The sequence below is a fragment of the Solanum lycopersicum genome, chromosome 6, assembly GCF_036512215.1.
Source record: "Solanum lycopersicum chromosome 6, SLM_r2.1".
Classification (NCBI taxonomy): Eukaryota; Viridiplantae; Streptophyta; class Magnoliopsida; order Solanales; family Solanaceae; genus Solanum; species Solanum lycopersicum.
The window spans coordinates 34,245,779-34,268,958 of NC_090805.1; the positions used below are offsets into that span (position 1 = coordinate 34,245,779).

The 23,180-nt window shown below is 32.2% G+C and overlaps 5 protein-coding genes across 5 annotated transcripts; 1 reads left to right on the forward strand and 4 right to left on the reverse strand.

Moving 5' to 3' along the window:
- Positions 1–448: 448 nt before the first annotated feature.
- Positions 449–1,772, reverse strand: LOC138349353 (golgin IMH1-like). The gene is made up of 2 exons (XM_069299678.1): positions 1,128–1,772; positions 449–859 (listed from the first exon to the last, which is right to left on the reverse strand). Exons 1-2 carry the CDS (start codon positions 1,770–1,772, stop codon positions 449–451), a joined length of 1,056 nt encoding a protein of 351 aa, XP_069155779.1.
- A 32-nt stretch (positions 1,773–1,804) lies between these two features.
- Positions 1,805–2,134, reverse strand: LOC138349354 (uncharacterized). Its single transcript, XM_069299679.1, has one exon. The coding sequence runs from the start codon at positions 2,132–2,134 to the stop codon at positions 1,805–1,807; it is 330 nt and encodes a 109-aa protein (XP_069155780.1).
- Positions 2,135–2,205: 71 nt separating this feature from the next.
- Positions 2,206–2,733, reverse strand: LOC138349355 (uncharacterized). The gene has a single exon (XM_069299680.1). It carries the CDS (start codon positions 2,731–2,733, stop codon positions 2,206–2,208), a length of 528 nt encoding a protein of 175 aa, XP_069155781.1.
- An 8,435-nt stretch (positions 2,734–11,168) lies between these two features.
- LOC138349356 (uncharacterized) lies at positions 11,169–12,210 on the reverse strand. Its single transcript, XM_069299681.1, has 2 exons — positions 11,965–12,210; positions 11,169–11,753 (listed from the first exon to the last, which is right to left on the reverse strand). Exons 1-2 carry the CDS (start codon positions 12,208–12,210, stop codon positions 11,169–11,171), a joined length of 831 nt encoding a protein of 276 aa, XP_069155782.1.
- Positions 12,211–18,968: 6,758 nt separating this feature from the next.
- On the forward strand, positions 18,969–19,761 carry LOC101251891 (wound-induced protein 1). Its single transcript, XM_026031451.2, has one exon. The coding sequence runs from the start codon at positions 19,206–19,208 to the stop codon at positions 19,530–19,532; it is 327 nt and encodes a 108-aa protein (XP_025887236.1). The 5' UTR covers positions 18,969–19,205; the 3' UTR covers positions 19,533–19,761.
- Positions 19,762–23,180: the final 3,419 nt, after the last annotated feature.

Below are 23,180 nucleotides of genomic sequence, written 5' to 3' on the forward strand. Positions count from 1 at the left end.
TTGTAGTACAAAATTGTAGGAATTGTGAGTTCTCAAACTCCAGCCCATGATCAGATCTGATGCTGATTATTTCTTTGTTGAATTTCTTTTGAACCAGCTTTGCAATGATTTCAAACATAGTGAATGTCTCGTCCTTTGTTGCAAGAAACAATGTCCAAGTGAATCTTGAGTAGTCATCAACTATTACAAATACATATCTTTTTCCACCCCTGCTTAGTACACGTATTGGTCCACACAGATCCATGTGAAGCAGCTCTAGTGGCTTGGTAGTACTTACTGTCAACTTTGGTTTGAAGGATGACCTAACCTGTTTTCCTTGAATGCAGGTTCCACATACTTGGTTGTCCTTGAAACTTTTGGTTGGCAGTCCCCTAACCAGGTCTTTAGATATGAGCTTGTTTATAGTTGTCATGCTAATGTGTCCCATTCTTTTGTGCCATAACATAGATCAATCAGACACTGCACTTAGACATTTAAGAGTACCTTCCTTGGAGTCAACAATCTTGGCTTTGTACACATTCTTGTGTCTCTTACCTAGTAGAACGAGGTTCCCAGTTACTGAGTTTGTTACTCTGCATTCCTTTTCTGTAAAAAGAACGTTGTTTCCTTTATCACATATTTGAGATACGCTCAATAGATTATGTTGTAGGCCATTGACATAATATACATTCTCAATTGCATGAGTATCCATTGATCCAACCTTTCCAATTCCCTGAATTTCACCACTTTTTCCATTACCAAAGGCAACGTTTCCTCCTTTGATGTTCTTGAGTGGGAGGAAGCTTCTTTTATCTCCAGTCATGTGTCTAGAACATGCACTATCAAGGTACCATTGTTGCTGCTTCTTCTTCACTGATCCCTGCAATTTAATTTTGGGAATTAGATTTTGGTACCCAAATCCACTTTGATTTATGCTTAGGGAATGGGTGGATAAGATTTCTTCTGACCCATCTAGGAAGAGATTTGACTTTAGGAATTTGTTTTTGCTCATTGGGTTTCTCATGATGAGGTTTTCTCAAGAACTTCAAGTTTTTGTTATGAGCAATTTGTTTTCTTTGACAATCATGACTTTTATGTCCTTCCAACCCACAGTGCATGCATAGACAATCTATGTTGGGATTTTTTACTTGAGAGCTAGTTCTGTCAAAACCTATCCCATGTTTCTCATATGTGCGATTCTTGTGCATGTTGTCAAGCAGTATGGAAGACCTGGTCCATCTCATTCCATTTTCTGCTTCAGTTTTAGTCACAAGAAGCTCTTTGGAGAGTGCTTCATTCCTTTTAGTTATCAAGTCTAGGTTTTTACTTAGTTTAGCATTCTTGGATAAAAGATGAATATTCTGTTTTTCAATAATCTTGTTTTCTTCTCTTAGTGATGCATAGTCTTCCATTATCAATTCCCTTTTTGAGTCTACGGTTTTATATGCATCAATGAGAGTGTAGAGTATGGATTCTAGCTCCCTTTTTGAGTATGAGCTTAGATTGTCTTGTATGTGATGAAGACTAACCTTTTCATTCATATCTTCTTCTTCTTTCTCCTCTTCAGAATCTGATCCAGCCATGAGTGCTAATATGGTTTCTTGTGATCTGCAAGTTTCCTTTTCTTCCTTGGTTTCCACTGCTACAAGGGCAAGAAAGTCATAATCATCTTCTTGTTCTAGTGCAAGAAGAGACTGGTTTTCTGTCTCATCACCCTCAAACTCTTCATCAGATGAATTCCCCATTGTTGCAAAAGCCCTCTTCATTGACATGTCTGCCTCTTGAGTTGTCATTCTTCTGTTTGAGGGGACAAACTTATCCTTTTTTATGCTTTCCCCTTCTCAAAGTTTTCCTTTTTCTGCTCTAAGGCCCAAAGTGGACAGAATTTGATGAAGTGATCTGGGCTCCCACACTTATGACAAACCTGATCTTTAGTGTTTTCAGATGGTTTTTGAAAAGCTTTCTTTTGAAAGGTCTGCCCTCTCTTTAGCATTCTAGTGAACCTTTTGGTTATGAGGGCAATATTTTCATCTTCAAAATTATCTGATGCAGTAGCCTTTAGAACCAGGTTCCTTTCCTTTCTTTTTCCTCCAATTTCCTTTTCTTGGTTTTTCTTAAGTTCGTATGTGATGAGATTACCAATTAACTCATCCATTCCCAGTGAGTCTAGGTCGCGGGCTTCAGTGATAGCCTCGACTTTGCTTTCCTAAGTTTCAAGAAGGACACTCAAGAGTTTCCCTTTCTGTTAGGCACTATCTCTCCTAAAGAGTACATCTCATTAATGATGGAGGTGAACCTGGTGTGCATGTCTTGAATAGTCTCCCCTTCTGCCATCCTGAACAGCTCATATTGCCTGTTCAAGTTATCAATTTTAGACTTCTTGACTTGCGTTGTTCCCTCATGAGCTATTTGCAGTGTTTCCCATATGACTTTGGCATCTTGACATGACGAGATTCGATTATATTCGTCTGGTCCTATGCCACATATCAAAATTTTCTTGGCTTTGGCATTGTTTTGAATTGCAAGCTTGTCTTCAACATTCCATTCTTTTCTTTCCTTTGGGATTTTGGTGATTCCATCAGTTGCGGTTTTCATAGGCATGGTTGGGCCATTTAGAATTACTCCCCATAAATCAGGGTTTTCGCCAATAAGATGGTCCATCATACGATTTTTCCACCATCCATAATATTTTCCATTGAACAGTGATGGTCGTGTTTGTGAAGCTTCCTCTTGTGGGGTAGGTGGTGCTGTCATTGAGTCTTTTCAAGGTGTGAATCTTTTAACGAAAAGACCGGCTCTGATACCAATTGAAGAAACCGTACCCCAGAACAAGAACCAGGTTCTTGTAAGTTGCTTTTAAGTAAAGACACAAACACTTATTAAATTGAAAACCTTCCTCAGTCAAGGAAGGAAAAACCCCGTTTTATTAATTCAATTATAAGATTTTGTGATTACAACTCAATAATCAAAAGTCTTATCTCTACTACCTCCTCGATTGACTCCAATCGATCTCTCCAAAAGGCCAAACCCACCTTTTGTTACACCTCTTACTAACGCTCAACCCTACAAAGAGCCAAACCCACCCTTTGTACAATAAACTGTAAATTACAATCAAAACAAAAACAAGACAAATAGTTCTACACGATAAAACCTTCTCACTCAAGAATGTTTTAAACGTAGCAATCCTATCACCCTTGAAGACTTCAATTTGATGAATAATTCTCCCTTGTTCTCTGCGTGAAGTCGTGTTTGTTTTCCTCTACCTCGTGCTTTTCTTATAGAGTTTTTGGCTTGTACAATCCTTACTGATAAGGTAAGAAAGTTATGTTTAAACAAGGATTCTTTTTTAAATTACAATCCTTATTATACAGAACTTCCTTCCTTAATAATATAATTAAGGTTTTCCTTATTTGTATTAACTTGAAGTATCTTCGTGTCAAATATATAGCTGAATTGGATTTTCTAGCCAAAACGAATCGTATATTAACTATTACCTTCTCCATTAACAATCCCAAAAGAGGTAGACTAGCATTATAGGTCATTAGGCGGCCAGAAGATGAAAATGCATACTATGAAAGATACGAGTCTAACACATTATTTGTCTATTCAATATCCTTGTATAAGTCCACACTGAAAAGTGTTGAAAACACCCCTGGATTTGGTATAAATTATTAGTTTAATTCCTGAAATATTGACAACCTTAAGAACACATCTCTACTTGACTAACTAATTTTTTATCCAAAGACTAACGAAAATTAGTTACACCCCTAATTTGCAACAAGACATAGCAAGTGGTCACAAGCTCTTATAGGAGCATGAGACTCTTAATGAACAACTGAGAAAGGTGTTGAAAACCCCTGTAAACTTAGAAAGAATTTAGGGGTCTATTTCGCTCATGTTGCATGATCGGAGGTGTATTTTAATTTAGTTAATCAAGTAAAAAGATATTTCTAGGTTGTCAATAATTCAAAAATGAAACTAATAATTTGTGTCAAATCTAATTGTGTTTTCAATACTTTATTTTACAATCTAATATTATATTAAAACTTAATTACTCCCTTTGTCCAACAATCCCGCTTTAGTATTGACTTTACACACTTCTTAAGAAATTATAAATAAAAAGATAATTTTACTATATAACCCGCTGAATATAAGAAATGCGATATCTAACAATGATAAAGATAAGATTAGGAACTAGAAATGTAAAATCATACATTAATTCTATAAAATAGATAAATATTATTAAACATCTTCAAATAGTTGTCATCCTATTATATACATCCTTGTCAAAACATCATGAGCTATCAAATTATGTTGTTAAATATCTATTTAAGTATTTAATATTGTAGGAAACGACATTCGTTACCCATCATTAAACATTATAAGGAAGTGATATGTCGTTCAGCTTTCCACATTGTGGACTTTTTATACTCTATTTAGTTAATTATTTGGGACTCCAATTGAAACGTGGCCACCACTTTTCAAATATTTCATCTGAATTTAAGCACTTCCTTAAATATCTTTTCTGTTTTTGATAAATTTTCCAATTTAATATATATAAAATTTTAAAAATTATACATATTTTAATTTTAAAATAATAAAATTTTAACTTCTTTTTTTTTATAAAAAAATACATGTATATCATATTTTCAGTTAAATTAAAATACTTAAATTAAGACTAATCTCTTTGCTCCACCTTTTGATGCTTAATTAGACATTATTTTATTCAGACGTTAACATAATAAAATAATTATTACTTCTAGCCAACAATAACGTTTCACTATTGAATTAACACACATTTTAAATAACATTAAATAATAATTATAATATTATCATTTTATAATTTAAATATTAAATATATTAGATATTTAATGATATTTAATAGCAAGAGTATATATAATATGCACAAAAGATCATATATTATTGAATAACTAGTTTTAATATAACGAACGAATGAAAATAAATAGATGAATATTATATAATAATTAATGATGATAATTTAAGAAAAAAAAGGAAAAAGGTTATTTAGGATGTGACAGGTATTGGAACATCAATTTTAATGCCAATTTGAATTGATTAAAATGGGTTTATTCAATGATGGTTATGATTCAATTCAATCTAATTAAATTTGTTCATTTTGAGATAAGTTGAATAGTAAAATAAAGCTCTTTTTGGATAAAGATCAATTGAATACTATGAATAGTAAGATAAATTGTTCTTTTCTTCCTCAAATCCAGCTATACATTTGACTCTTGCATTAAAAAAAAAAAAGGATTTATTGTATAATAATTAAATTAAAAAATAATATATATTCAAAACTATTTGCCTACGTGTTCTCGTGTGTGCACTCTTATCATGAGTTGATTTGGGCTAAAACAAATCTATATAAATCTCTTTTATTTTATCATAAAAAATAAATAGATACACGCCGAGTTTATTACATTGAAATAAACTATAATATTTATACTAATATATGGACGATGCTCGCATATAACATCTTTCTTTATATATTCACTACAAATAATTAGAGTCCGCAAAACTCACGTTTAAGTAGCCAACAAACTAAAGGTATAAAGAAACTCACATCATGAGGGCACATGACAGAATACAATAAATATAATATATAACTATAAAATTATTAGTTAGTATAACATAAAATTCGTCACTATTTATTTACTTTTAGCGACAAAAAATTATATTTAGTGCCAGATCTATATTGGACACAATAATAATAACTACAAGGAATGGCTCAATTTATTAGTTTTGAATTACAATGGATCTCTCTTTCCCAAAACATGGTTACGTCCAATTTCTAGACTCCAAGCTGTGAATTTAATTATCACAAAATGCAATTCAAGTAGCTATAGCAAGGCCAAACTTACAAGTGCTACTAGTAGGTGTGTACATATTTTTGACAATTTTTAATTATCAGCTAGACTAGCAACTTTGAAATTTTCTATAAGAACTTAATAAGAACTTAAGAGTTAGGATTAATTAGCTCACAATTGGTATCTTGGCCAACCTAGAGCTTTAAAATCTATTTGATGAAGCTTTTGGAAAGTCAAAAGTATTTAAAATTTGATGTGTTTAGTCAAATTGTAATGAAGAAAAATAAAAGTTTTTGGGTAGTAGTAAAAACTATTTTTCAGCCATTGAAAAAAGTGTAACAATGATGGAACAACTCTTGTTTAATGGTGTCAATTGTCATTACTTTGTCAAATTTTAAAAATAATTATATTATGTATTATAATAAGAAGAAAAAGTATAACAATATGAAGAAAGAAAGCAAACAAGAAATGAGAGGGACAAGATATGAGGGTTCTCTAATTCTTTCGAGTGCTTTTCTTATTTTCAAGTATATGCCATATGAATTTATATGTAGTTATTTATAGTGCTATATTTATAGAGGCATACAAAAGTTTGGTTATAAACATAACATTAATCATGAAAGTTTCTTTATATATCCATATTAGATGGACACTTTTTATTTCACACGATTATTAAGAAATCATTAATAGATTAATCAATTATATATTCAATTTATAACGTGAAAAAAGACGAATATACCCTGGAATTATCATAAATGATATGCAAATACCCTCCGTCATAATTTTGGGATATTGGTGCTATTACCGTCCAAAAATTAGAGCATATATACCATTTATAACACATACACGTGTCATAATTTAATCCACGAATTTGATATTTATTAAATATCGAATCGACAGATAAGATTGTGTCTCCTATCCCTATTTAGTCTTCCCTTAGAGTAAATGACATATATGCTCTAGTTTTGGACGGTAGGAACACCAATATTCCAAAAGTATGATGAATAGTATCTGCATATCATTTACAATATTTTATGGGTATATTTATCTTTTTTCATTTATAAATAATTCCTTAATAACCGTGTAAAATAGTATGATTAAATATCAAAGGGGAAGGTTGTGGAGGTGTGGAAGTTAATTTCATTACAGGGAAGAGTAGTTGAGGATTTATTTCTAAATATTGGTCATCCATAATAAATTTCATAATACCTCCTTGGATGTCTATGTTTAGATTGATAATGTGCTTCATTAAAATTTTATTAGAGAAAATCAAGTAAAAAAATTTTAATCAACGAAAAAGAGTAAACATATTTTTAATACACATTATTTATTGCGATGTTAAAACCTTTCAGAAAAATCTTATGAGACAAAACGTGGCAAGAAAAAAATAGTGTAATGTGTAATTCACTCCTCCCGATGAAAACATAACATTATTCTCAAAGACTATATATTTCAATCTTGTATATATGTTATCATAATAATTCGTGTCTTAAATAAACATCGACAAATATAATTTATTTTGTTTTCTCCAATATATTCTTTATTTAGTTGAATGATGCAAGCAATGTCGTCTTCATATAATATTTTATTCTCCTTATTAAAGAAAACCACCCATATTCTAAGTGTTGAGTCACTTACTTTGTTAGTATCTTAACATGACTTAAATAAGTATGAAGATTGACGGTCTTATAGAATTTATAAAATGACAATATCCTCAAATGTAAATAGATCAGATAATCTTCTCATATTTGCATATATAACCAATTGTCCTTGATAACAACTCACACCAATATTTAATTTCACTCAAATATCTCCACAAAAAACATTAAATTATAGTATTTTTTAAAAGCATTTGCCTTATTATTATTATGATTATTGTTAATTTGTAGTTCTGTAGAATTTATGGTGAATAAGTTCACCATTGATGAATTTTCTAAGCTAATTGATGGCTAGTACTTTTATAGGTCCAGCTAACCTACTTCTAGAAAGTTATATTTTAACTGACTTCATACCAAATTGTAACTAATTCTGTTAGCTACATCACAAATGACACTTACAAGAAATAACAGTAATAAGGAACAGATTATTTCAACGCACCCCTCAAGCTGCAGCGTGGAAAACATCTAGAACCCCAAGTTTGGACAAAAGGAAGTGATGTTGTGCTACAACAAGACCTTCGGTAAGCAAGTCAGCCAATTGCAGAGTAGTTGACAAATATGCAGGTTTAATCAGCCCTGCCTGAAACCTTTCCCTCACAAAATGGCAGTCAATCTCAATATGCTTTGTACGTTCATGAGACATGAGATTTGAAGCTATTTGTATTGCAGCTTTGTTATCACAGAATAGCTCTATAGGAGTAGGAACATTAACTCCAATATCTTGTAAGAATGCAATCAACCAAATGACTTCTGACACAACTGCAACCATGCTTCTGTATTCAGACTTTGCTGAGCTTCGACTAACTGTGTGTTGCTTCTTCGATTTCCAAGAGATCAACAAGCCTCCAAGTTGAATAACATACCCTGTCACAGATCTCCTAGTGTTGGGGCAGTCTACCCAGTCTGAATCACATTAGGCACTCAACTTTAGTTTAGAATCTTTCTTCATAAAAACACCTAATCCAGGAGAGTGTTTGAGATATCTAACTATCCTGATTGCTGCATCCCAATGAGACTTCTTGGGTTGCTGCATGAGCTGACTTAGCGGTAGTACAACAAAACAGATATCAAGTCTTGTTATAGTCAGGTAGATCAGCTTTCCAACTAGTCTTTGATAAGCTGAAATATTTTCCAATAAAAGGTCTTCAATCAAATTGCCTAGGTGATCATCATAGGATACACTTGTGAGTTTGATATTAGCTTCCAACGGGGTGGAAGCTAGCTTGGATCCACTCAAACCAGCATCAGAAATGACTTCTAATGCATACTTCCTTTGATTGAGTAAGGCTCCATGTTTGGACCTCATTATTTCTATCCCTAGGAAATAAGTAAGTGGTCCTAGGTCCTTGACTTTGAATTTGCTGTGGAGATACTGTTTTGCCTCATAGATGAGGTCTTGATTGTTTCCAGTAATAAGAAGGTCATCTACATATATAAGAATAACCACAATACATGTTCCTTGATTCTTGGTAAACAACAAATGATCATAGGAGCTTTGTTTGTAATTGTCAGCCAAGAGGGCTGATTTGAGTTTAATATTTCATTGTCTTAAAGCCTGTTTAAGGCCATACAAAGACTTCAAGAACTTGCACACTCTAGTCTCCCCCTGTCTATGGAAACCCTTAGGGATATCCATATAGACAACTTCATCTAAGTCTCTTTGAAGGAAAGCATTACTCACATCCATGTGAAAAAGATCTCATTCCTTAGATGCAACAACATTGATCACATTCCTGACTGAAACCATCTTTGCTACTGGAGAAAAAGTTTCATGATAGTCTAAACCTTCTATTTGAGTATATCCCTTAGCCACAAGCCACCATTAGCTTTATATTTGATCTTATATACCAATTTAGCACCTATAATATTCTGACCAGCAGGTAAAGTAGTCAACTCTCAAGTATGATTAGCTTCTAGAGTATCTATCTACTGTTGCATTGCATGAACCCATCTAGGATATTGAGAAACTATTTTGAATGAGGTTGGTTCAGTGAAAAAGGACACATTTGCCAAATACATCTGATAAGTTGAAGACAAATGATCATAAGAAACATGTTGAGAAATTGGATATGAGCATGACCCTTTAGGCGTAACAGCAGTAACATAGTCACTAAGCCATATTGGAGGCCTGGTTGCCCTGATTGGTCTACTGCAAGCAGGAGCAGAAACTGTAGAAATTGAATCAACATCTTGCACTGTTGTATCTTCCAGATTAGCCATCTGCACCCTATCATGAGGTAAAATAAAATTTGACAAGGTTTAAAAATTTGACAAGGTGTCATCTTGCATATTTTTATTAAGTCAGGAAAAGGCTGAGTGTCCTCGTCAACATCTAAGAGCAGTAGGAGGGTGGCAGTTAGGAGTTATATGGAACATGTCCAAAACTGATGTTACATCTATCTTAAAAGGAAAGATAGATTCTATAAAATCAACATCCCTATTTACAAAGAAGCTTTTATCCTCCAAATCATATAATTTGTACCCTTTTTGAGTTTCAGAATAGCCAACCAAAACAACCTTCTTTGCCCTTACACCAAACTTGTCACTTCTAGGTAATTTGATAGCATAATATAAACAACCAAACACCTTTAAGTGATCAAGAATAGGTATCTTTACATACACTAGTTCATAGGGTGTCTTCCCATTCAAAACTGGAGAAGGTAACTTATTAATCAAATACACTGAAGTTCTAACACAATCACCCCCAAAAACTGATAGGAACTCCACTTTGAAATTTAAGAGCTCCAGCCTTTTCTAAAATGTGCCGATGTTTTATCTCCACAATACCATTCTGCTGAGGAGTGCAAGGACAACTGCTTTGGTGAATTATGCCACGTGAGGCCAATAATTGCATGCATTGAGTGTTGAAGGATTCAGTTTCATTGTCAGACCTTAAAGACTTCACATTGACACTAAACTGAGTTTTAATCATACAAAGAAAATTCTTCAAGACAATATGGACCTCATGTTTATAATGGAGTAGACAAATCCATGTATAATTGATGTAGTCATCAACAATAATGACAAAGTAGTATTTCTTATCATATGTAGGCTTTCTATAGGGCCCCCATAAATCTACATGAATCAAGTCAAAACAAGCAAGTGTTTTACTAGAATTAGGAGGGAAGCTAGATCTATGATGTTTAGCAAGAGGACAAATATGACATTTATCTTGTATATTATTGTTAACATATTTGGAATAGATGGAATGTGATGCATCACAGTTGAGGAAGGATGTCCCAATAGGAGATGCAAAAGAACACCTTCTGCTTGATGTTTGAAACTGACAGTATTTGTAGTAGGAGTGGCCAGTTCCTTTAAGAAGTATAACCCATCCTTTTCTCTACCAATCCCCAAGACCTTGCCATTGTAGAGTCCCTGAAATACACAAAAATCAGGAAAGAATAGAACAACACATGACAAGTCCTTGGTTATTTTAGACACTGAGAGTAGGTTAAATTTGAAATCAGGAACATGTAGAACATTCTGTATCTTTGATGTTCCAAAAATAGTAGCATTCCCTGCACTTGTGATTTGACATCTCCCACCAGTAGGCACCTGAACTTTGTCACTAAGATGGTTGTCGAGTTTCTTAATGTCAAACAACAAATCATTACAATGTGTAGTATGATGAGAGGCTCCAGAAGCAACAATCCATTCATATGCAAAAACATTTGACAATGAAGAATGTATACCTGCCATGTTAGACACATTCACTAGTGGAGGTCGTGTGATCCTTCTTCCCAAGCAATTCCTGATATTGTTGTTCAGTGAGAAAATAACCTGATCCTGAACTGGAAAAGGAAGCATCTGGACCAGTTCTTTGTTGGGAAGCTTTTCTCCTACTTACGAAGTCAAAAGGATAGCCAACTACCTTGTAACAATTCTCCTTTAGATGAAATTCATATCCACAGTGTATACAAGGTATTCCAGCTCCTCCAGAACCTTCATAGCCTCTTCCAGCTCCACCAGACCCTCCAGAACCTCCAGGTTTTCTAGATCTGTAACCTTGTGGCCTTTTTGTCATCATAGTTAAATGATCCTTCTGAGCATCAACCACTCCTAATGATCTTTGGCTTTCCTCTTGAGACATGGTAGCATAAGTTTTGTTCACAATTACACTAGCATTGCGAGATAAAATGTGACTTCTCAAATTGCTATAACTCTCCTTAAGACCCATAAGGAACTGTAACAATAGTTGTGACTTCAAATGGTTTATATAAGCATTGGATTCTTCACAATCACAAGTAGGCAGTGGAACCATTACATCAAGCTCGTTCCATAGATCCTTCATTTTAGAATAATATCTTGTCACATAGTCTGTTCTTTGTTTCAAATTAGCAATTTCTGCCCACAAATAATAAATCCTCGTCAAATTCAATCTATGAAAATGTTCCTTGAATTCTCGCATTTGAAGCATAAACTATGCTTGACATCAAATCAGTTGTAACAGTACTTCCTATCCATTATAGCACAATTGTTTTACATTTTTCCCATACCTCTTCTAGTTCTCCTTTAAACTTAATATTTGTGTAGTTTCCATCCACAAATCCAAGTTTTCCTTTGCCTCGCCGTGCTAGTTCCATTGATTTGCTCCATAGAGAGTAGTTCTCTGGTCCTGTGAGTTTGATCAGAATTATTACTAAGCCTGGAGAATCAGAAGCTTGAAGATAGAGAGGATGATGAAGATCAATTTTTGTTGCAGCTGGATCTTCTATTTCTGCAGCAGATTGTTCTCCTGTCATTTACTAAACTAATTGATTGCGATTAACTCAAATTCCTAAGCTCAACTGAATGTGAGATCGCTGCTCTGATACCATGTTAATTTATAGTTCTGTATGTAGAACTTATGGTGAATAAGTTCACCATTGATGAATTTTCCAAGCTGCTATAGAGATATTAGAAGAGAAAATGAGGATCACTATTTCATTGAATCTAAATTGAATTATTTTCTTAATTACAATTGATGGCTAGTACTTTTATAGGTCCAGCTAACCTACTTCTAGAAAGTTTCATTTTAACTTACTATGTTGTAACTAATTCTGCTAGCTACATCACAAATGACACTTACAAGAAATAATAGTAATAAAGAACAGGTTATTTCAACAATTATCTTGATGATTTGTTCCTCTTTCGTCACCTTTTACAAGGAATTTTATATATAAAACTGATTGTTTTATCACCACTTTAAAAGTGTCATCGTGTAACACCTCAGAAATTGAAAATTAAGTTTAAGAAAGAAAAGGTTGCACTTTGGCACTAAGATAGTAGTCTACGATTTCAACCTACAAATCGTAGGAAGTTCGACATATTCTGATAAGAAAATCGTAGGACTTACATTGAGTTTTGAAAATGTCAAGTCTTTTATATTTGACCTATGAATCGACATGACATACCGTAGAAGTGATCCAGACTTGGTGAAGTTTTGGTCACAAGTAAAAGTCTATGAATAGAGGCCTACGAGCCGTAGAATGTTGCACAAACTATAGAATGATCTCGTGGAATAAATCATACATATTGAATCCTAGTAAGTGATCTATGAATGATCAGTAGAGTCCATAGAAAGTAGGTCAAAGTCGTAGACCCTGTCCGACAAATTTTGATGAAGGGTCTTTTGGTCTTTTTCTATTAATTTAACCCCTAAACTACATCATTTTGGGACTTTAAATATGTTCTATAATCATTTTTAATCTTCAAAACCTAATCTATTCCCTGCCATTCACTCAAACTCTCAAATTCCTTAAGTCTTCTTCTACAAATTCTCTCAAAGAGCTCTCAAAATGAAAGTTAAGGTTTCAAGCTTCAAGGTTTCATTCACTTTGAATTCTTAGGGATTTCATTATCAAGGTATGTTGAAATTCACCAATGGATCCCTTGCACCCATTGGGTCCCATGAGATTCTCAATTTTGATTTCACTCAATTTTATTAAGGTTCATGCAAATCTCCATAGATTCTATTTAGTATGATTCAATTGTTTATATTCAATATTATTATGCATGATTTGATTAAATTACATGATTTTCAATCATATGGTTTGAACAAGGTTTATGAGCTTATGAACTATGATTATGAATTCGATTACGGATTTATGCATGTTTCATAAAAGAGTGATTTATGCTTAAAAGATTCTTTTAAGATAAGTATCAAAGATTTGTGAAAGGTTTTCTCTCAATTGAAAGGAATCATGATTTAGCCAGTTATAAAGGTATGTGTCTATTATGAAGATTTTATGAAATTTTAATTTTAAAGGAACTACTTTATTATGATTTATGATTGGATTGGTAGTTTTAATTGTGTCGTTCCAAGTGGTTTGAGATGATTATGATTATGTCTTTTCTGTTAAGATTTACGTAGCACCCATAGGACATTGAGATGAAGTCTCTCCAGTTAGTTGATGTCAAATATCTAGAAACAATCTCCTTGTCCCTAACTACGTGCTCCACATGATTTTCCTAAATGACCTAGTCAGCGAATCCACAATAACACTAATGAATCAAACGGAGTCCTTCCTTGACAAGTAGATTTCCCTTTTTGCTGTGACGATCATACAAGATTCTATGTTACAACTCACATGATTTTATTGTTGATAAATCGTAAATGTCTCATAATTAAACGATGTTTTTTCTAAAAGATTTTTTGAAGGTTTTCTTTATGATTTTAAGATGCATTAACCTCATATACTTTTTTAAAGTTGACTTTTAAATTTTTTCGTGTCTTTACTTGGTCTTGCATATTCATGTTTCTAACTCATGATGATATTGTATTTATATTTATGCAGACTTTTTCATACTTAGTACATTTACCGTACTAATGCATAGTTGTGTCTATGTTGTCTCATAATATAGGGTCTAATAGTTCTCCTCCTTGACGTGCTTAGATTAGGATTGCTCAGCTTTCATCATTTGGATTGGTGAGTGGTAGTGATTTGATGACAAAGTCATGGAAAATTTTATTGAGCTTTATTATCTTTTCAGTTTCAGATTATGGTCATGACTTAGGAGTTTGTCCTAGTCATATCAATGATGGTTGAAGGCTTATGGCAGACTTAGTATTTTTCACATTTTTTTATATACTCGTTGGTATTGTTTAGGTCACCTTATGATTCGAGATTTATATTGACTATATCTGTTAAATTATACTCTCTCAATTTAAAAAAGAATGACTCTATTTCCTTTTTATTATGTTTTAAAGATAATGACCAAATTTTCTTTTTTGACAACACTTTAACTTTAACTTTTTAAGTGACATGTTTAAGACCACAAAATTAAAGAGAATTTTGGTAAATTTAACATAACTTTAATTTAGAACCACAAGATTAAAAAGTCTTCTTTCTTTTCTTAAACTCCGTTCCAAATCAAACTAGACCATTCTTTTTAAAACGGAGGGAGTATTTCAATACATCATGTTTATGTCAATTGACTTGTTTAGAATTTCTCGGGATCTTATTTTCCATGTCACGTCTAGGTTGTACTTTGAATCGTGATAAACTTGGTATATATAGGGACTGGTTTTAGAAAAAGGTCCTAGGATGTCTGACAAATCACGTCAAGTAGAGTCTTATTCATGAGTGTGAAAAATACCACATTTATGAATATGAGGCTACAAGATGTTTGGGAAGCTTCACTTCATTCAATAGTGTTCTTTATTAATTTGAAAATTTGTTATCGCAAATATTTATTAGAAAAATATATAAATACGTATTTTTTGTAACTTTTTTTTTATATTTGAAAGATAAATTAATCATAAATGAAATATGAAGAAGCAAGAATATTTTGACGTTAAATCAAATTAGTGCAATTTTGTTCCTCCCCTGATTCTTCTCACATAAAATTTATTCACGTTTCGAGGACCGTTAGTTGCGTAGTTCTCAAATTATGATGATTTAAATTTTTCCATGATTCGAGAGACATTACTGGTGTATTTATTTAACTATGATGATTTGAATTTGATCTCCATAATTCGAGGGACCGTTTGTTTATTTCTCGAACTAGGACGATTTAGACTTTTGATATCCACAATTTAAGGGTTGTTAGAATTTACTGGAACTAGGATGACTTGTAATTTATCTCAATTGATCTTTGTGAATATTTCATGAATTTGTGAAATATTTTAGATCATTTTTTAGAAAGACATTGATTGATATCTTCATAATCTATTTGAGAATACCCAAGAATGTATGAGATATATAAGATCTTGATTTTTATAAATAGCTAGAGCTTACGGGATATTTTCAGATCCTTGACCTCCAATGATCTTTGTGAATATTCCATAAACTATCTCTCTCTATTAAACCTCTCTGTCATCATCACAGTAATCATTAAAAATCTATTTCAAAACTGACAACTTCATCTGAGGGATAGTAAGGTTCATCACCAACTGGCTTGCCTTCTTAATTGTTTCTGTTACCACCTATAAATTCATCATACCCAACAACTAGCTCTTTTTTTTTTTTAATGTTTTTAACTTTACATGATCAAGCATAGAGCTCTTTCTCTCGTTTTCCTTCTCTTTCTTCTACTATTTTCCTTTCTAAAAGTTCTTGGCTCTTTATCTACATCACTCTTATCAAATTGTCCATTCAATGATTCTCTATTTGAATTTGTTCATTAGAAGAAAGGATTGGGTCAAGGGTTGGATCAGTAGAATGATGGAAAGAGTCAAGAGTTACATCAATATAAGGATAGATAGAGGTTGGAGTTTGATGAGTAGAAGGAAGAGTATTTGGAGCAGTAAAAGAGTGTATAGAAGAAGATGTAGTTGAATTGACAGGGGCATGGGTAGGACTAGAGTTTGAAACATTTTCTTGGGCCACATTTGTTGGTTCTAATTCTGCATCAAAAGATGCATTAGGCCCATTGATTTTAGATGCTCCCTCTCTTCGAGTTGCTCTATTTTATCTATATTTCAGTTAAGGTGGACTAAAATGGGACCTGCAATCAAGTGACACACAAATGCCTTCGAAATATCTCCACTACTCAAACATTCAACAATTAAATTAGTATCCTAGTCTGACTTAATTTATAATATAGCAACACTTTTAAGCAGTTTCACAAATAGCATGCATTGTCTAGGTTCATATCAGAACTTTTTCCCATAATCCCTCAATTCAAAATAAGAAAATCTATCTATATCAACATCTAAAAAATTAGTAATTTCTCCATCATGATTGTATCTCATTTTTCTCTTCTTCGTAACACCACTATGGTAAAATCTCAAAGTAACCAATTCAAACCACATTTAATCTGAAAACAATATTAATAGTTGGCCCTCAACAATGACAAAATACATACATCAACAAAGGCGAATTATGTGAATGAAATACTGTAAACTTGAAAAAAAAATTAAAGACAAAATAACCCTAGGCTAACTAGTCTGAACTATTAAGTAACCAACTCTTAAAGATGTCTGACCGACCTTTCACAAATGAAGACGACGACACAATAGATGCTCCACCAAATCCTAATTACCACCACTTTTCTTGTACCAAATGATGAACTCCTCGATTATAGCCACCAAGTTTCTGCAAGCATGAAAGTGAAACCTGGATTAAATGATTAACACAAAGGATGACTCAAAAACACTATATGATTGAAGAAATCTTTAGTTATTTGTTCGATTTACGATCGTAATTCTCAATTAGATTTTGGTATTCTTAGAAAAAGTAAATGGGTGGGTCAAGTAAATTGAATTGGGTTGGGGGTCATTTAATACGTGGCTTCACTAGGAGGCGAATGACTTTCACCCTATACGTAATGGCCTGGGTTGGGTGACCGAAGGGATGATTAAATACACTTTTGAGTAGTTAAGACATGTAATAGGTCAACCCTAATAATAAAAACGCTTGACTTTTGACTAATGATCCCTTTCTTCCACAACTAATGAGAGTAAAGAGATACAAATGTAAAGTTCACCAATGGACATAACATAATGTGACATATAAATATTTTTATTAATATTAAAATGTCACACCAACAATTAATAATATAGAGAAAAAACTATTACAAGAGAATTACTGAATATGATTTGAATATGTGATTTACGATCATGATTTTAATCTTAAGTTTTTTAAAAAACAAGAGTTGGGATTTTCAAATTGTATTTTTAATTTTATTAAATGTAAACGCTCACTAATAAGTTTATAAATTTCGGGGAAAAGATCTTTTTAAATTTCACAAAAAATATTTATGCTCGACATTAGAATTGACCATCTCATATGAATGAATTATACTGAATAATAATAATAATAATAATAATATTAATTATATTATTATTATTATTATTATTATTATTTGACTAGTGTTCTATATTCATTTTAAAATTTGTCATTATAAAAAATATTTAATTTATTAGAAATATACATAAATACGTATGTTTGTAATATATTTTTAAATATATGGAAAATAAATTAACCATAAACAAAATATGAAGAAATAAGAATTTTTTTTGGTAAAATCAAATGAGTACAATTTTGTTCCTTTCTTGATTTCACTCTCCTAAGATTTATCCATAATTCGAGAGTCATTGGTGACGTATTTCTCGAACTAGGATGATTTAAATTTTTCCGTGATTTGAGGGCCGTTAGTGGTCTATTCCTTGAAATAAAATGATTTGAACTTAATCTCGATAATTTGAGGGTCGTTATATATATATATATATATCAAATAAGGATGATTTAGACTTTTGATCTCTATAATTTGAGGGTCATTAGAGGTGTATTTCTCGAACTAGGTGATTTGAAATTTATCTTCATGATCCTTTTGAATATTTCATGAATTTGTGAAATATTCTAAATTTCTTTGACTAGACAATATTTGATTTCTTCATGATCTATTTGAGACAATATTTGATATCTTCATGATTTCTTTGAGAATATTCAATAGTATATGAGATATTCGAGATCTTGATCATTGTAAACACTCCACATGGGATATTTTCACAATTATCTGATCTTCAATAATCTTTGTGCATATTCCATGCCTTTAAGGAATATTATGTATATAGTATAAATTTTCAATATCTACAACGTAAAAATATTTGAGTATTTTGTTGAAATATATAACTTTTTCCTTTAGTAAAGATAATATAAGAATTGTTTTTTTAAAAAAAATTATTAATCTTCACAATTTATAATTTTCTTATGAAATATTTTAAATTTCATTTACCAACTTCAAAACTAATTTGGAATATGTGGGCTAGGATTGTAAGCCAACTTGTCAAAAACTCAAAAATTAGTCTGAGTTTGAATGAAGTTAAACTTGTATGGTATTTGTATAAGTTAAGGTCAAAAAAGGTATGCTTGAAACTTAAATATATGACGTCATCTATAATGGACCCTACCTAAAATAAAACGGCTCTTCTCACCCAACTATATCATCACGTAATCCCCGAGCACTGGAATGGCGCGTAAATATCATGTGCCCTTTTAAAACCTAAATTCACCCTACTATTCACCTATAATTTCCAAACTACCCTTCCAACGTCCCTATAAATATATTCCTTCCCCACATAACACCTTCTTCATAGTTCATCATACCTACCTTCACTCATCTTCATAATAGTATCTGTTTTTGTTTTACTGAACTGGCTAACTCTCAGTTAACTCTGGAGGAAACAACAAACAAAGGGGTGGTGCTCGCCCTGTATGAAGCCTTGAGCTCACACGACGTCGTTCAGGTCCAGAAACTCCTGGCCTCCGACCTTGAGTGGTGGTTCCATGGTCCTCCTTCTCATCAATTTTTGATGCAAATACTCACCGGTACTGCTAAATTCGATAACGCCTCTTTTCAATTTCTTCATAAAACCATTGACGTATTCGGCTCCGTGGTTCTCGTGGAAGGCTGTGACCCGACCCGATCTATTACTTGGGTTCACGCCTGGACTGTTACGGATGGGGTAATTACCCAGGTTAGGGAGTATTTCAATACCTCACTTACTGTAACCCGTTTTCGGAAGAAAAACCAATCCGATATTTCCTCTATTACGCCTCTGCATTGTCCCTCTGTTTGGGAGAGTAGCTTACCTAATCGGGTCGGTAAATCTGTTCCGGGTCTTGTATTGGCTCTATAAGAAAATTGTGCTGCCGTTTCTCTTGTGTCTGATAGGATGTAAGATTAACACGGCTGGTTTGAGATTCTGTTGCCGTTTGGTTTGATTTTTTTGTTAAGTTGGGATTTGTGTTTGTTTAATTATGATTGAGTTAAGGAAGGGGCCAATGATAATTGGGTATACCTTCCGATTGTTGTCTAATTATGTAATGGTTTGCAATAAAAAGCTTTGTGATTGGCTGTTTACAAAATGTGTATATTTTTCAATTTGGTATTGCTTCTTCTTTTCAACGAATCACGATGGATACACTCGAAACATTTTTTCGTTAAAAAGCAAATCTTATTATTAACGTCAAATTAGAATTTTTATTATGAGATTTAATATAGTTAAAAGAGGTTTTAAATCTATATATATATATGAAGTATAATTTTGTGTCCGTCCCTACCTGGAACAGTAGGAGGAGGAACAATATATTTAAGAGGTATCTTTTGCTTGCTTAGGATAGATTCACATCATGCTTTGCTTTCCCCACTATATAGGTAGGTAATAGGAAGGCATATGCTCTATTCCTTTATAACTTGGCCAAAAAAAAGATCAAAGAGTATAATACACACTTTTTTATTTGCTATACAAGAATAACTTGATTTTTCCATCTAAGTATAAACACCAAAATTTTCACTGCAATTTTAATTAGGATTTGATAATGTATTTTCAATTTCAGTTAGATATTTTGAAAACTATTTAATTTAAAACCTAGCTTATTTCTTCTAACAGTCATTTCAAAATATATCATAAACTCTTAGATATTTATATAAATTTAAGATCTTAAATATCGCATAAATTATATGTCATTAATAATCAAAATACTTCAACAAGGATCATAAATTCTTTGGTAAGAATAAAGTCCAAATCATCCTAAATTAAGATGTGGGCTACACACTTATGTTTCTTATATATTTCTTTATATTTTATTTGAAAGAACGTTAAATTAAATTTACTCGAGAAAACGAAGTCTAAAGTTTTTGGTAGTAACACATTTGATTAAGAAAACAGTATAGTTAACTTCTTTTAATTTTATTTATTATAAAATAAGTAAGTTCACTTATGTTTAACTTCTTTGTAATAAAATATACTAGAAAAAAAAGTTACGATAAGAAGTTTTAGATAATTTTTTGAGCAACTTTCACGTATAGCAAATACAAAAATCATATTTATATGCTATAATTATAGTTTACTTAATTATGTTCCATAACAAACTTTATGTTTGCTATGACTATTTCGCTATGCATATACAAATGAAGATGGTTATTTTGCTACCTATATATACAAAAGAAGTAATTGTATAATCTGTTTCGATATACATGTACAAAAGAATCAATTATATAATTTGTGTTTGTATAAAACGAGAAACAGAGAAAGACAAGAAAAAATTGTGCAGGGAAAGATCGTATTTGTATAATTATAAGTGTATAGGACGAAAATATATGCATTTGTATTTGTATATACAATTCTCTCTCACTTTATACAAACACAAACACGATGTATACATTTATATTTGTATAAAGTGAGAAAGATGAGTGAAAGTGGCGAGCGAGATGTTGGAGTAATCTGAATACCTAGGAATCTCCGGGATATGGTGCGTAACATACAGTCTCAATCTAATCAAGAATCGCTCCAACATTTAAACATACTAATTCGGTCACTCATGGACTTGTAATAATTACATCACAAGAAATAAATTTTGACTAACTCATGGGATCAACACGCAAAAGCACACAAACATGTATCAAGGCATGGTATCTAAATCAATCGGTTGATATTCCATTGTAGGTGTGGTAGCTGAGCAAATTGAAAGTCACAAACATTACAACAATCACTACCACAATGAAAAAAAAACTCATACTAGTAAAATAAACAAGTATTTAAGACAATCCAATGAATGAGAATGATGACCAAAAATCCTTAACATTCATTCTCTTTTTCGGTTCGCCCTAAACTTCACTTCGCTCAGATTCATTCGAGCCTAGCCTAGTCTAACATTTTCAATTCCTCAACCCCAAAATTCTCACCCAATTCCTTTTAGGATTAGCCCATGCATAACGGCAGAATAGGTCATTACATCAACAGTGGTATTGAAAAATTTATTTATGCAAGTTTCCCCGATTAGTAATACTAATCTTCATGATAAAACAAGTCGTTTGAATTAGCTTATTTTTAAGTGTTTTTAGGTTTTAAGCATTTTTTAAGTTATGGAAATGATAAAAAATTGTGTTTAAGCATATTCACATTTAGGGTGTGTTTGGTATAAAGGAAAACAATTTATGAAAAATGTTTTTAAATTTTCTCATGATTGGTTGGATCAAATTTTTCCAAATCAACGCACTTTCTTCAAATTTAAGAAAAATGACTTCCCTTCAAAACATAAGAAAATAATTTTCCAAAACTCTCTTCCAACCTCTCCTACCTACCCACCCTACCAGCCCCCAACCCACCCATCTCTACCAGCCCCCCCCCCCCTAAAAAATTTAATTTAATTTTTTAAAAATATTTTTAACTTCAATTTTTTTTTCACCCCTACTCTCAACCCACCCACCCACCGCCTACCATCTCCCATCCCCCAAAAAAACAATTTAAGTTCTTTTTTGAAAATATTTTAAACTTCAAAAATTCATTTTTTCAACCCTATCCTCGACCCTCCCCCCCCCCCCCTCCTCTAAAAAAAATTGTAAGTTTATTTTTAAAAAATATTTTAAACTTCAAAATTTCATTTTTTTACTCCTACCCTCGACCCCCACCTCAGCCGACTAGCCCCCTACTAGCCCCACCCCCACTAGCCCTGTACGAGTCCTCCCCCCCCCCCCCCCCCTCCCAAAAAAAATATATAATTATTTTTTAAAAAATAAAATTAATATTATTTTTGTTAAAAAAATTCAACTTCAAATTTTAATTTTTTTTCACCCTACCCTTAAACTCCCCCCCCCCCCCCCAGAAAAAAAATTTAAGTTTGTTTTTTTTAAAAAAATTCAACTTCAAAAATTATTTTCTACTCCAACAAAAATAAAAGATATTTCTCAAAAACCAAACACTATAATATTTTCTACTTACCAACCAAACATGAAAAAATAAGTCAAATATCTACTTGTTTTTTCAGAAAAACATTTTCCATCATATCAAATACACCCTTAGTCCAAAAATTTTTCTAAATAAGACAAAATTAAAAGTAAGATACCGTTTACTTATAACTTTTAACTTTTGACTTATAAATTAGGTACTTTTTATAAGTCAATTCAATCCGGCCCTAAATGTATAACTAGTTATCATCAAAATTGCATAGATTTGGGTATTTGTTAGTTTTTACACTGAGGAGATAACTTTCCAAATTATATGTAAAATATAAATGAACTAATTAATTATAGTAAGAACAGGAATAGCATATGTAAATAAATATAGTTTGTTCCTTAGTAGTCAAAACTTGGATAAGTTTTCTATCTTTGGCTGTGCTTCATTAACATCATATTCTTTGAATCTTGTCTACTAGCAACCTTTAGTTGGTATGATGTAATAATATGAATAGTCTATTCAATTTTATTTTTTTAAAGTTGATTAGATAGGTGGAACAATATCATAATAATTTGATTTGAAACAACATCCAAACTGTTTGTGCCTGGC